General features: G+C 41.1%; 1 protein-coding gene across 1 annotated transcript in view; it reads right to left on the reverse strand.

Annotated features, from left to right (window-relative positions):
• Nucleotides 1–15,303, reverse strand: part of ZMYND12 (zinc finger, MYND-type containing 12) — a 22,625-nt gene that overhangs the window by 2,739 nt on the left and 4,583 nt on the right. The window contains exons 2-6 of the mRNA XM_005866056.2: nt 11,285–11,426; nt 9,635–9,806; nt 7,723–7,892; nt 3,119–3,241; nt 1,619–1,730 (exon numbers count right to left, since the gene is read on the reverse strand). Of these exons, the coding sequence (XP_005866118.1) occupies nt 1,619–1,730; nt 3,119–3,241; nt 7,723–7,892; nt 9,635–9,806; nt 11,285–11,426 (719 nt within the window). The remainder of the gene's footprint in view (nt 1–1,618; nt 1,731–3,118; nt 3,242–7,722; nt 7,893–9,634; nt 9,807–11,284; nt 11,427–15,303) is intronic.

Here is a 15,303-nt window from a genome sequence, read left to right on the forward strand (position 1 = left end):
AGATATATTTTTAATATTATCTATAGATATACTATTTCCAAAGGTAGCTTCAATAATAGATCCGTTACAAATCATTTCACGGGGGATTTCAATAATATCCATTCTGAGAGCTTTATCTGTGTCGCACATGCACAAGTCAACGTTTATTTTTAAATTGCCAGTGCACGTCATATGTACTGGCCGGTCAGTCAGTCACTGAGCCTTTTATATATAGAGAGAGATTATGAGTTATTATGGGCCAGATACTTAAAAGCACTTTTTTAAGTATAGCAAGTCCCAAATAACATCATTTTGTTAGACATCACTTCATTATAACATTGATGAGAGAAAAAAATTTATTCCCAATCAGAGCCACTCTCTGTGTGGAGTTGGCATGTCCTCCCACTTCTATGTGGGTTTTCTCCTGGTCCTCAGTTTCCCTCCCACAGCCCAAATATGTACCCATAGGTGACTCGTGTGCCTAAATCGTCCCAATCTGAGTGAATGTAGGTGTGTGTGTGAGTGCACCCTTTGAGGGAGTGGCATCTTGTCCAGGGTTGGCTCCACCTTGTGCCCTGAATTGCCAGGATGGGCTCCAGTCACCTGCGACCTTGAACTGGAATAAGCAGGTTGGAAAAGAATTATCTTGCTAGTTTTTATTAATATTTCTTAAATGTATGGATAGCTCACATTTATTCAGAGTTTAATATTAGAAATGTTTTGGGTCTTTATTTAGAAGTTTGGTGATGTTTTCGTGACCAGAAATATGCCGTAGGAACTTAACTCTTGTTTATATCAATTAGCCTATAGTCCGTTTCCAAAAACCTATGAAAGACATTAAGTGAGGACATACTGTGTTAAGCTTAGAGAAACAGACAGAAAGGATATATACCATAATATTAAGGTTGGCTATCTTCAGCTATCTATGATTTCCAAGTTTTCTGCTTTAACATAAACCACTTTTATCATAAGAGAAAGCTCAATAAAGTTACTAATTCTTTAATCCTTAACTCAAAACCTCTCCTGTAAGAAGTCTTCCCCCCTTCAACACCATCCTCACCTCTTAGTTCTGGGGCTCGGCTTATAATATAATTTGTACTCATAGAAATTTTATTTTGGTATTTCAGACAGACTCTATCTCACCAACTACACTTTTTTAGCACAAGCTAGATCCTCTGTCTCTTTATTATCTCGGCGGGAGTGATATTGTCCAGGGCTACTCAACATTCAGCCTTTTGCCGAGCCTGGGAATGGTGAGATGAGTCAGACTCAGCACTGCCACTGAGGAGCTCACTGTCCAGTAAAGCAAGAGGATAAGGCACCAGGACAATTGAGCAATGCCACTTCTGTGTTGAGCCATGGCTTATGTCCTTGGAGGGATAACACATAAGAAATGGATGCTCTGCAGAAAGTACAGTGGGCTCTCCTCCAAGTATATCCCCTGAAAGGCTGTGTGTGGTGCTAGAAATCTGACTTCTGGTAAAATCCCTTTGCTCCCCTGTCTCAGTTTTCCCATAATCAATATGGGGGAGATGGCCTGTGCTCCAGGACAGGCACAGCAGCTCTCCCTATTTTCGGGACAAGGCCCACGATTGACAGGAAGTCACTGCTCTGCTTCGTAGGGAGAACTGCCACTTACCCAAACCAGTGTCAGTCTCAAATCGCTTGCCCAGTAAATCTATTTGTTGGACGCGAGCCTCTGAGAGGACTTGATAGTGATTGTTCAAATATTTATCCCAGATCTCACAGACCTGTTAGGAAAGAAGATACAATCAGACAAGCAGGCCAGGTCTTAAGTCATTGGACCAGCCAGCTGGGAGGGCAGCACCTCTAACCATCTGCAGACTCCCTCTCTCATTGTGCCTGGTTGTGGGGAGGAGGGGAAGAGGAGGCTTAGGAGCCAAACAGGCCTGGCCAAAGTGAGTGTGGCAAGTGTTGGGCTGCAAAGGGCACCTGGCTGATCTGGGGACAGCCCTGGTGGATCTAATAACAATGACTACCATTTGTTGAGCACATATAACTAAACCTTTACATCCTCACAACACCAACTGAGGTCATAGTCTTATTTTCCCCATTTTACAGAGAGAGAAACAGGCTCAGAGATGTTAAGATTGTACTTGACTTTTGGTAAAAGCTGGTAGGTGGCACAGCCAAGAATTAAATTCAAGTCTGTCTGACCCTGAAGCTCATTTCTTTTCAGCTACACCACAATGCCTCTTCCTCAAAAGTGGGCCTAAAATATGAATAAACAGTCACATCATGAGAGCCTATATCACACATAGAAATGGTTGCTTGCTAAGTGAGGTGTTACTCTATGAACATAACTGACATTTTAAATACTAAAAGCAGTTTAAAATCTTTCACATGCAAAGATGGAAACTTCAAGTGCACTCATATTTTTTGATCACTTCATATGACCTTTTAGCCATAATTTCCCCTTTAAAATCTCATTTCTGCCCTAGCCAGTTTGGCTTAGTGGATGGAACGTCTGCCTGCAGACTGAAGGGTCCTGGGTTTGATTACAGTCAAAGTTACATGCTGAATTGCAGGCTCAGTCCCCAGTAAGGGACGTGCAGGAGGCAGCTGATCAATGATTCCCTCTCATCCTTGATGTTCTATCTCTCCTTCTCCCTTCCTCTCTGAAATCAGTAAAAATATATATTAAAATCTCATTTCCTTCTCTCTCACATACCTCAATATGCCCACATTACCTTGCATCTGTGGGTATGACAGAGCATATGGCAATCTATTTGGAGGGGTTTGGTTATTATTGACCTATCACTTATTACTTGTTAACTAGAGGCCCGATGCACAAAATTCGTGCAAGGGGCTCAGCCCTCACAGCCCCGGCTTCGTCCCGAAGGCCATCCGGAATATCGTCCAGAAGGTCGTTCGGCCGTCTAGTCTAATTAGCATATTACGCTTTTTTTATTATAGATCATCCTATAGATTCTAAGGACTATTTTGGTAGTGGAGAAATAGGAAGAAAACAATTGGAATATATCATATATCAGGCTATGTAAACTTGGGCAAGTGCCTTTATCTCTCTGTGCTTCAAATTTTTCATGAATGATCTGACACCAGTTGTAAGGTCCAAGGCCTAAGTGTCAAGGCTCAGCTCCCATATTCCCTAGCTCACCTTGGTGTACAGCGTGTCTGCCAGGTCAAACTTCGTAAGGTCAAAGAAGATATTAGCCAGGTGAAAGTAGCCTCCTGAGGTCCTGATGTCCTCTGTGCCATATGCACAACTGGCAAAATAAATCTATAGCAGAGGAAAAAGGTGAGTGCTGTGTTCTCTTTGTAAATCATATATCTGATTAAAAAAGAAGACTCGTATCCAGAATATACAAAAAATGTTTACAACAGCCCAACTAAAAATGAGCAAAGGGTCTGAAGAGACATGTCTAGAAGAACATGTACCAATGGCTAATAAGCCATAAGAAATGATGCTCAATATTTTTAGTCATTAAGAAAATGCAAAATAAAACCATGAGATACCACTTCTCACACCCTAGAATGGCTCTAATAAAAAAGGCAGAATACAACAAGTATTGTCAAGGATGTGGAGAAAATGGAGCCCTCGTACTTTGCTGGTGTGAATATGAAATGATGCAGTCTCTGTGGAAAACAGTTTGGCAGTTCTCAAAAAGCTAAATATATAGTACTACATGACCCAGAAATTCCATTCTTAGACATATGCCCAAGAACATGAAAACATGTGTTCATACAAAGGTTTGTATAAATATATTCTTAGTGGAGAAAGAATGCTCTCCCTCCCAAGAGCAGGTCCACACTTCTCCCTTCCCTTTCCTCTTCTCCCACAGGCATGCTCTCAGGCAGCAGTCGCCAACCTTTCAGACCTCACAAACCACCAGTGGTCTGGGACCATTGGTTGGCAACCCTGCTCTAAGGGACCCTATGAGGCTTGCAACCAGGGAGCAATGGGAAGTGGCAGCTTGTCCTGGGCTAACTCCCTCTCCCTGTCCCCAAGGTACCCTTTTCTCTGACTTCTTAGTGAGTCAAAGCAGTCCAGCCTAGGCTCATTTCCCCACCTAGTCCCTTTCCTGTTGCTTCTTCTATCCTGGGCCCTTCCGTGTTTCACTGTCCCCAGCTTTAATAAACATCCTCTAAAAGTCACCTGAAAAAAAAATACATTCTTAGCAACATTATTCATAATAGCCAAAAGTGGAAACAATCCATATGTCCCTCAACCAATGAATGGCTAAACGAACTGTAGTATATTCAGATGATGAACTACTACTCAGCAATAAAGTATTTATACACACAACATGGATGGATCTCAAAATAATTATGCTAAGTGAAAGAAGTCAGATGCAAAAAACCACATATCATTCTATTTATATCAAGCGTCCAGAAAAGACAAACCTAGAGAAACAGAAAGTGGCTGCCTGGGGCAGGGGTGAGGTGGGATAGTAAGAAGCTAGGAAAATTCCTGGGCAAGTGGGATGGGATTAAACAAGAAAATTAAACAAGGCCAAACAACTTACAGCCAGCTAGTGAATCCCAAGACCTAATATCTTCCCCAACCAAGGACACTTGAGAGCAAATGGTTTATACCTCTCTTCCCTAACCAGAGAATACATAGTTTAAATCACCCTGATCAGGAGACAGAGGACAGAGACCCAGTTAATGCCATTCATGCCAGCTAAACCCAAGGACAGGTCAAGTCAGGGGAACAAATAACAAAAACCCCATTAGAGCCACACCAACCCAAGATAAAAGTCAAACAGTAAAGCAGACTAAAGAATAATCCCAAACTCCCCTATAACCTCATTTTGATGCATCAGCATATTAAAAATGCATCTGGTGCCTGGCCATTGTTCTCAGTGGTTAGAGCATTGGGTGCACATTGAAGGGTCACAGGTTCGATTCCCGGTCAAGGGTATGTACCTGGGCTGCAGATTTGATCCTTGGCTCCAGTTGGGGCATGTGTCAGAGGCAACCAATTGATGTGTCTCTCTCACATCTCTTTTTCTCTCTCCCTCCTTCCCTCCGTCCCTGCCTCCCTCTCTCTATCCCTTCTTCCCTTCCTTCCTCCCATTCACTCTCTAAAAATCAATGGAAAAAAATATCCGCGGGAGAGGATTAACAACAACAACAAAATAAATCTGGAAAGCTGATGAATATTCTACTGAAACCCTCCCCTAAGATTCTCACCCCAGAAGAAAGATGAAAACTCTCAAGACGAAGACCCAGTGTGGGCTCTCTCTGGAGCACACAGATGCCCCTTCTCAGGTATGAACATTTACTTCCTCCTAAACCCTAAGGGTCCCCACCACACTTGCAACCAGGGAAGCAATGGATAGCGGCAGTGCTTCCTGGGCTAACATCCTGAACCTGTCCCCAAGGCCCCCTTTTCTCTGACTCTCCAGGGAGCGGACAGCAGGCCCACCTTGGCTAATTTCTTTCCCCTAACATTTCTAGAGAGCCAAAGCTACTCACCTAGGCTCTCACTATTGCTTCTTCTATCCTAAGTCCTTCCCTTGTTTCACTGTCCCCAGCTTGAATAAACATACTCTCAAAACCACCTGGAGTTGTATTGTGAAATCTTTCCTGCATGGAATCAAGAACCCACACACTACAGGCTGGTCTGAGGCAGACCTGCTCCAGGTCAGTTCCCGTCCCATGGCAGGGGTGGGAATGAGAAATGACTGAAAATGGATATTAGGGCTCTCTTTGGGATGATAAAAAATGTTCTACAACTGGATTGTGTTAATGGTTGCACAACTCTGTAAGCTTACTAAAAATCATTTAATTATTCACTTAAAGTGGGTGAATTTTATGATATGTATCAATAAAAAATTTTTCTTTCTTTTTTTTAAGCTAGGCTGAGAACTCTGAGCTTGATCTAATTCTTTTTTTTAAATATATTTTTAATTGATTTTAGAGAGGAAGAGAGAGGTAGAAACATCAATGATGAGAGAGAATCATTGATTGGTTGCCTCCTGCACACCCCACACTAGGGATTGAGCCCGCAACCCAGGCATGTGCCCTGACCAGGAATCAAATTGTGATCTCCTGGTTCATAGATCGATGCTCAACCACTGAGCCATGCCAGCCGGGCGTGATCTATTTTTTATAGTCTTTTTTCTTTCCTTTTTTTAAAAGCCAGGCTGAGGAATCTGAGCTTGCTCTCATTCTTAACAGGATGGCCCACCTCAAGACAGAATGAACAAATCCTTAATTTGTCAGAGGGGGTAGCTAGAGTCTATCTGTGCAAAGAAACACAGATGAAGAAGTGCATTAGTCAGGCTCATAGGTAGAAATTTATGGCACCCTCAAAATATTTCCTGAAGACACATTCATGAAAATAATTATTTACAGAGATGTGGAAGGGTTAAGGAACCAACAAGAATGAAGGAGGCACTGGGGATTCTCAACAGCAAGAAATTATTGCCATCCCGACTCCTGAAAAGGCAAGGGCAGAAAGCAGGGTTGCGAGGGCCCAGTATGAGCTAGAGCCATGGAAGAAGGCTACCTGACAGGAGTCGTAAGGAACAATGTCCCTGCCAGAACTGAGGTAGGGAAGAAAGGCAGCAGAGAAAGGAAATACCCCAACCTCTTTCTCCTCCCAACCTTCAATCCCCGCCACATCGCTCACTCTCCAAACCAAAGCCAAAGCAATGGAGTCCGGGTTGTGTAGTCCACAGAGGTAAGCCTCCCAGGGTAGAGTAGGGCAGCAAATGGATTTGGGGTGAGGGGGTATGGAGACTGATCACCACAAGATGTTTCCATTGGCTCTATGGACATTGTGCAGTGGCGGCCAACCAGAGGGAGGGTTGCCCAGTGGAGAGGCTGAAGAGAGAACCAACCTGCATGAAGACAGCAGTCTGACCCTAACCTCATCCAGATTTCAGACTCAGAAACTATTCTCTCTGGTAATATTGTCCAATACTGAAATCCTAATAGAAACCTCAGAAATGTTGGGAGAACTGCTCAGTCATCACCCTTATTATCCTATTTAACATTTCAACAGAGTTTTGTAGTTTATAAAGCACATTCACATACAACCAGCTCATTTAATAACCATACTCTGAAGTAGAGATATTGATGTTATTTATAAAAATAATAGCCAAAGTGCTGCACATGCATTGTCCTATTATTTATCTCTGTAATGAGGTAGAGACCATTTCATGATTTCTCTCTTAAAGGTGATGAAAGAGGTTAAATGATTTGTCCAAGATTATGTGGCTGGTCAGATTATAAAGCTGAGACTAGAAGTAAAGCCCTTCTCTTAGTCAGTACTCTGTCTGCCTCCCTTTAAGACCCTCCCAGCAACTGAGGGTTAGGGAAATGATGTGATCTGGGCAAGGTTGCACAGCCAGGAAGGCTTGAAATCAGGTTGTTAAAATTATGTCCTTGCTGGGCCAGAGTGGCTCAGTTGGCTGGAGCATCATATTGTGCATCTAAGGGTTACTAATTTGATTCCTGGTCAGGGCACATGCCGGGGTTGTGGGCTAGATCCCCGGTAGGGGGCATACAGGAGGCAGCCAATGAATGTCTTACATCAATGTTTCTCTCCCTTCCCCTTCCTCTCCCACTAAAAAATCAATAATTTTTTTAAAATCTTTTAAAAATTGTGTTCTTGTTAACACCCCACCAGTCAGTTGTAGACAAAAAAGTTATAGAGAAATGCTCAGTTAAAAAAAACCACAAAAAACCACAAAAACTAAACAGGGCTGGACTCAGAAACATTCAGGTGTTATAATTTAGACTGTTTACATCATTGGCCAGATGATAACGGGCTTCCTCGTAGTTTTCCTTAACCATAAAGAGAAGTCCCAGGTTCCGATGCAGTAAAGAGTGGGTGGCATAACTACAATCAGTTGATTTGAGGACTGTCCACTGGGCTTGGGATAGATATTCTTCAGCCTGGACGATCTGGTCTAGACCTGTCCAAAAGATTGAAAGAAGGTTATAATTCATATCCTGGCCAGAAAACACATGATGAAATATGTCATCATGCATTCACACATTTATTCATTAACTCAGACATTTATTGACACACAAATACTTATACACGAAAATTTATAGCAGCCTAATCATAATAGCCAAAAAAAAAATAGAAACAATTTAAATGTCCAAGTGATGAGTAGATATGCAAAATGTGGTCTATCCGTACCCATGAATGAAATAGTATTCAGCCATGGAAAGAAATCAAGTACTGATATGCTACATGGATGACCCTGGAAAACATATGCTAAGTAAAAGAAGCCAGACACAAAAGGCCATGTATTGTATGATTTCATCTATATGAAATGTCCAGAAAAGGCCAATCCATGGAGATAGAAGGTAGATTAGTGGTGGCCAGGAAATGTGGGTATGGGAAAACGGGGTATGACTGCTAATATGGGTGTGGGGTTCCATTTGGGTTAACTAAAATGTTCTGGAATTAAACGTAGTGACGGTTGCACAATCTTCTGAATATATTAAAACTGCTTAATTAACCTTAGCCGGTTTGGCTCAGTGGATAGAGCATAGCCTGTGGACTGAAGGGTCCCGGGTTTGATTCCTGTCAAGGGCACATGCCCAGGTTGTGGGCTCGATCCCCAGTAGTGGGCTTGCAGAAAGCAGCCAATGAGTGGTTCTCCCTCATCATTGATGTTTCTATCTCTCTCTCCCTCTCCCTTCCTCTCTGAAATCAATAAAAATATATTTTAAGAAAAAACTGCTGAAGTATACTTTGAAAGAGTGAAGTAACTTAAATGATCATCATCAGTAATGGAATAAATTGAAAACATGTGCCAATTTATAGGATGGGATGAGAAGAACACAGCATCACTTCTATGATATTCCTGCCAAAGATACATCGTCTGCAGAGGAAACTTCAAAGAAACCCAAATTGAGGGACATTTTATAAAATAATTGACTTTTAATATTTAAAAAATTAAAGTCACAGGCATCAAGGAAAGGTTGAGAAATTATTTCAAAATGAAATACTGTAGATACTAAAAAATGTTAATTCCCCTCAAAAATGCTAATGCTCCTCTTGTTGTAACAACCACATGGGATGTCTGCCATGGGTATGCTCCCCACTCTCAACACTGCCTCTCATCTATAGGAGCAGGTTCCTGTATTCCTGTTTGAACTACATGACCCTGACTCAAAGGTAGGTAGATACCACCCTCAAGCTGAGTCAACACAATTCTCTTTAGGAATTTAAAATTGTAAATCAGATGCTAATTAGCTTCTATTACCCACCTTGAACCTGGAGGACATGTAAATTCAGCTATCTCTGACATTTTAGGGTTGCTGTCTCCTGCAGTAAGCATAAGGTAGAAAAATCTGGTCTGCAGATATGGAGAAGCAGAGGCAAGAGATAAGGCCCCAGAAATAGAAGCCGAGAGCACCGGCCTTACTTTGTTACAGCATTCTGATTCTAGTACCTCATGGTGCTTCAATTCCCTTAGGACACGCCAGCGTCCTACTACACTTCCTCCTTTTGCTTAGGTCAGCTAGAGTGGATTTGTCAGTTGTAGCCGAAAGTTCATGACATCTCCTTCCCCATCTTGTGCCAAACTTTTCAGCAGCCCTGCTCTTGCACAAAAGATACCAAGGCTGGATTCTTTGGCTACTGATAGGACCCAATATAGCACTTCTTAAGGACTCCAGGGGGTAAGTCATTTCCACTTACCAATGCTAGCCTCGGCCAACAGCAGGTAGGCAGGCACAAGCTCTACTGAACTCAGGCCATACAAATTCATGCGGAAGCGAAGAGAATGCAAAGCTGCTGGGACAGCATCTTTATACCTTCCTTCAAAGATATATTTCTGGGCTACGGTGTAGCAGAATTCAATCAAGTGCTTCTGTGGAAGAAAAAAGTAGTCAGTCTACAGTTAAAGACAATGGTGGATATAAGTCTACCTGGAGATAAGGCCAATACCTAATGAGCTGGTTGAGGGCACATAGTAAGCCTGCCTGTATTAAGCTGGCCACAAGTCCTAGCATAAGCGACACAAAAAGGCAAACTCTGCACTGTGAGTTCCTTAAGGTCCAGGAATAAGTGTATTTTCATCTTAGTTCCATACTTGGCATAAATGAATGCTCAATAGAAAATTATTAAAGGAATATTCTTCTTCTATTTATATTAAAATTTTAGTTTAACAAAACTATCATGCCTCAGGACTATCTGAAACTGTCTGCCTTTCTATTTGAATTAATTTTAAGAGAATTTTCCTTCTGGAGTTATCCTGCTTAGCTAATATCAGAAACAAGTGTACTCTAAGGCCATTGTTCTAAGGCAGTGATGGCGAACCTTTTGAGCTCAGCATGTCAGCATTTTGAAAAACCCTAACTTAACTCTGGTGCCGTGTCACATATAGAAATTTTTTGATATTTGCAACCATAGTAAAACAAAGACTTATATTTTTGATATTTATTTTATATATTTAAATGCCATTTAACAAAGAAAAATCAACCAAAAAAATGAGTTCGCGTGTCACCTCTGACAGGCGTGTCATAGGTTCACCATCACTGTTCTAAGGCCACTCTCAAAGTGTGACAACACTAACATTGATGAATCTGGTGTTTTGAAATTTATGGCTTATAAAATGCTATTTTTTTAAAGGAAAAATGTGATGCTATCAATGCCATAATAGTTTTCCTAATCTCCCCTATTTATTTACTCCTTTATATATTCAAACATCATTGTTGACCTCCTACTACGTGCCTCGGCTCTTATCAGAGTACTTGACATATATATGGGTGTTATGGCTGAATTTTGTTCCCCAGAATTCATATGTTGAAGCCCTAACCCATAGTACCTCAGAATGTGACTGCACTTGGAGACAGGGCTTGTAAATAGGGGATTAAATTAAGATGAGGCCTTTAGACTGGCCATTATCCAATCTAATGGTGTCCTTATAAGAAGAAATTTGGACACAAGAAGAGATACCAAGGTTGTGTGTGCACAGAGGAAAGACCATGGGAGGACATGGCAAGGCAACCATCTGTAAACCAAAGAGAGATGCCTCAGAAGAAACCAAACCTGCTAACACCTATCATTGACCTTGGTCCTATTGCTTCCAGAACTGTGAGAGAATCAATTTCTGTGGTTTAAGCCGCTCAACCAATGGTACTTTGTTATGGCGGCCCAAGGAGACCACAGCAGATACTCAGCAAGTACGTGGAGAACTGACTGAATGGCACTGAGGACATAAAAACTCAAAACCAAGTCTCTGCCCTCACAAAGGTTACAGGTTAGTGATCTCAACCCAGAGCGCCCTTTCTCCTGGGCAGTTTTGCCGCACCCAGGAGTTAACCTGTCCCTGTCCCGCAGGCCTACCTGTCTCTGCTGCAGCTGCTGGAGGCCATGCTGCCGCTCCTCCTCTGAATTGTAGAAGGGCATGGTGGTGCGCACCGGGATCAGCAGCTGACAGATCTTCTCATGAATGCTGTTCCAGTCAGCTTGCTGATGAGCCACATCACTGGCAATAAAAACGTGGACCTCATGTATTTACGTTAGGGCTGACCTAAAATTCCATTGCTCCACTTCAGGCCTAGCCCTAGAAACTAGAAAAGCCAGCCCAACACAGACCAGGCAGGGAGCTCAAGCCATGTGGAGACAAAATCTCTTTTCTGTCATGTGATTATTTGATGGTGGAAAAACTATGTAGGGTTGGGGAAGGGTGGAGAAGGGTGGCCTCTCTGCAGGCGCAGGTTCACGTTCAGAAGCCACGTGGTGCTGCTGTGGCTATTCTGTTTTCATGATTAATTAGTAACGACAAAGACAGCTTTACTTCTGCATTATTCCAACGTCGTTTTCAAATTATCTGAACTTTGAAGCTGAGGGATGTGAGGGTCTTTTTCTTGAGGAAGAGAAAGGAATTTACATTTGGTGAGGTTCTAGGACAGTGGTCGGCAAACCGCGGCTCGCGAGCCACATGAGGCTCTTTGGCCCCTTGAGTGTGTCTCTTCCACAAAATACCACATGCAGGCACGCACGTACAGTGCGATTGAAACTTCGTGGCCCACGCGCAGAAGTCGGTTTTCGGCCTGGGCGAGTCTATTTTGAAGAAGTGGCGTTAGAAGAAGTGGTGGGTGTCGGTCGGCGGCAGACGGCGGCCGCGGGATACGCAGCATGGGGGAGGCGCGCGCGATTCATGCACGAGTTGAGTGAGCCAGTCAGTCAGCAGTCTCATTGTGCAGTGGTTAGTGCTAGTCGCGTCTGCAAATCATGCGCGGGTGACAAAAGTACCTACTCGAAGCATAAAGTTACCTTTATTTTTCCAACCAGCTGCAAATCCTACAGTATTTTTGTCATCAATTTAAGAATTGTAATTCTTTTGTGTTGGTGGCTTTATTATTATAAAATGAAACATTTTTTTAGGTGCCCTGTTTGAGATGGCTATAAAGAAGAAGCAAAGAAAAATGGAAGATGAAAACCGTGAATTTAAAGTTGAATGTACCTACCTATATAGTTTAAGTTTAAAAAAATTGGCTTTCAAAAGAAATTTCAATCGTTGTACTGTTGACATTTGGCTCTGTTGACTGAGTTTGCCGACCACTGTTCTAGTGAAAACCGTGAATTTCAAGTTGAATTTCAAGTTGAATGTACCTACCTATATAGTTTAAGTTTAAAAAATTTGGCTCTCAAAAGAAATTTCAATCGTTGTACTGTTGATATTTGGCTCTGTTGACTGAGTTTGCCGACCACTGTTCTAGGAGATACTTTCCTATCATGGTGCCCTCATGTTGCAGGACTCTGGAGAGCACCCCTTGCATTGTCTTCTGTGCTCCTGGGGGTGCTTTCACTTAGAACACACTGTGAATGTCTCCCAAAGCCAGTGCTGCAGCAGGAGGTCTTGCATGTAACTAACTTTTGAAAACAGAACAAAATCTGTTATTACTGTTTTAAAGGTCAAGAAGCATAGGTGCCAAGAGATTAAGTAGTTGCTCTAAGCCTGTACTCCTAAGCCAGCTGTTTCTTAACTCTCTAAGGGGAGCACTGTGACATTTTGGTATACAGCTTTTCTGACTGTTTCACACACACATTTATTATCTGTAAACACTCGATTAGACAGCACAGATATAGGACATTTGCATCACTGCGGGAAAATTCTGCAAGCAAATCCACTCCCACTCCTTAAATAATTGCCTCTATGAATGACTTCCAAATTTATTACCCAAATCTGACCCTTCCTCCAATCATGGCGCTTTGTTTTGTTTTTACATTTTTTAACTGATATATAATTCACATATCACAAAATTTACAATTTCAAAGTGTATGGTTCAGTGTTGTTTTTTAAAAATATATTCACAATATAAAACCATCACCCTATCTAACTCCAGGACATTTTCACCCAGAAAAAAACTCCATTCACTCTAACAGTAGCTCTCATTCTTCCTTCCACCCATGTAATGCCTAGAACCCTAATCTACTTTCTCTATGTATTTGCCTATTCTGGACATTGCATAAAAATGGGAATGGACAATATATGATTTTTGTATCTACCTTCTTTCATTTAGTATGCTTTCAAGATTCAGTCATGCTGTGGCTGAATAATATTCTTATGACTGAATAATATTCCATTGTATAGATGTATCACTTTTTGTTTATACATTCATTAGTTGGTGAACATTTTGGTTGTTTCCACTTTTTGGCTATTATGAATAATGCTTCTATGAACACTAGTGCTTAAGCTTGTGTGTGAATAAATATTCTCAGTTCTCTTGGGTATATAACTAAGAATGGAATTGCTGGGTCATATAGTAACTATATGTTTAAATGTTTGAGGGCTGCCCATTTGTTTTCCACAGAAGCTGTACCATTTTATTTTGTTTTAATTTTTTTTATTATTGATTTCAGAGAGAGCAAGGGAAAGGGAAAGAGGGATAGCAACATCAGTGATGAAAGAGAATCATTGATCAGCCATCTCTTGCATGCCCCTGGCTGGGGATCGAGCCCGCAACCCGGGCATGTGACCTCATTGGGAATCCAACCATGACCTCCTGGTTCATAGGTCGATGCTCAACCATTGAACCACGCTGGCCAAGCATGTACTATTTTATAATCCAACCAGCAATGTATGAGGGTTCTATTTTCTTTACTTCCTAACCAAACTTGTTATTTTCTGTCTTTTTTTTATTATAACCATCCTAGTGTGGTTTTATATTGTGGTTTCCCAATTACTAATAATGTCGAGCATCTTTTCAGGTGCTTACTAACCATTTGTATATCTTCCTTGGAGAAATATTTATTCAAATACTTTGCCTACTTTTTAACAGGGTTTTTGTCTTCTTATTGTTGAGTTTTAAGAGTTCTTTATGTGTTGTGGATACCAGGTCCTTATCAGACTTGCAAATATTTTTTTCTCATTCTGTAGGCTCTTTCCCCCTTTTTCTTAGTGTTTTCTGATGCATAAAAGTTCTTAATGTTGATAGTGTTCAATCTATCTTTCTTTGGTTTCTTGTGCTGTTGTTGTCATACCTAAGAACTGTGCCTAATCCAAGATCACACAGATTTACAACATATATTTCCTTCTAAAAGTTTTATATTTTTAGCTCTTACATTTAGTCTTTCTTGTATGTGGCTTAAGGTAGGGGTCCAAATTTATTCTTTTGCATGTAGATACCCAGTTTTGCCGGCACCATACAGAGGAAACAATTCTTTTCCCAAATGAATTATCTTGGTGACCTTTTTGAAAATCAATTAATCATAAATGTATGTGCTTATATCCAGACTTTTAATTCTGCTCCATTGATCTGCATGTCTATCCTTATGCCAGTATCATACTTGCTTCATTATTATAGCTTTGTAGTAAATTTTGAAATTGAGAAGTGTGTCTTCCACTTGTTCTTTCTGAAGACTGTTTTGGCTATTCTGGGTCCCTTGTGTTTTCATATGAATTTTAGGATCAGCATGTCCATTTTGGCAAAATGGCACTTGGAATTTTGATAAGAATTGCATTGAATTTGCAGATCAATTTGGGAAGTATTGTTATCTTAATATTAAGTCTTCCAATCTATGAATACCTTTCCATTTATTTAGGTCTTCTTTAATTTCTTCCAATATTTTGTAGTTTTCAGTGTATAAATCTTATACTATTTTGGTTAAATTCATTCCCTTTTTTTGATGCTCTTGTAAACTGAATGGTTTTCTTATCTCACTTTCAGATTGTTCTTGGCTAGCATATAGAAATACAACTGATTTTTGCATAGCAGTCCTGTAACCTTGCTGTTTTCATTTATTAGCTCTAATAGGTGGGTGTGTTTTTTGTGTGGGTTCTTTAGGATTTTCACTATAAGATCGTGTCATCTGTTATAGAGGCACTTTTACTCCTTTTCCAAGCTGGATGCCTTTTA

This window comes from Myotis brandtii, unplaced genomic scaffold (assembly GCF_000412655.1).
Source record: "Myotis brandtii unplaced genomic scaffold, ASM41265v1 scaffold220, whole genome shotgun sequence".
NCBI lineage: Eukaryota > Metazoa > Chordata > Mammalia > Chiroptera > Vespertilionidae > Myotis > Myotis brandtii.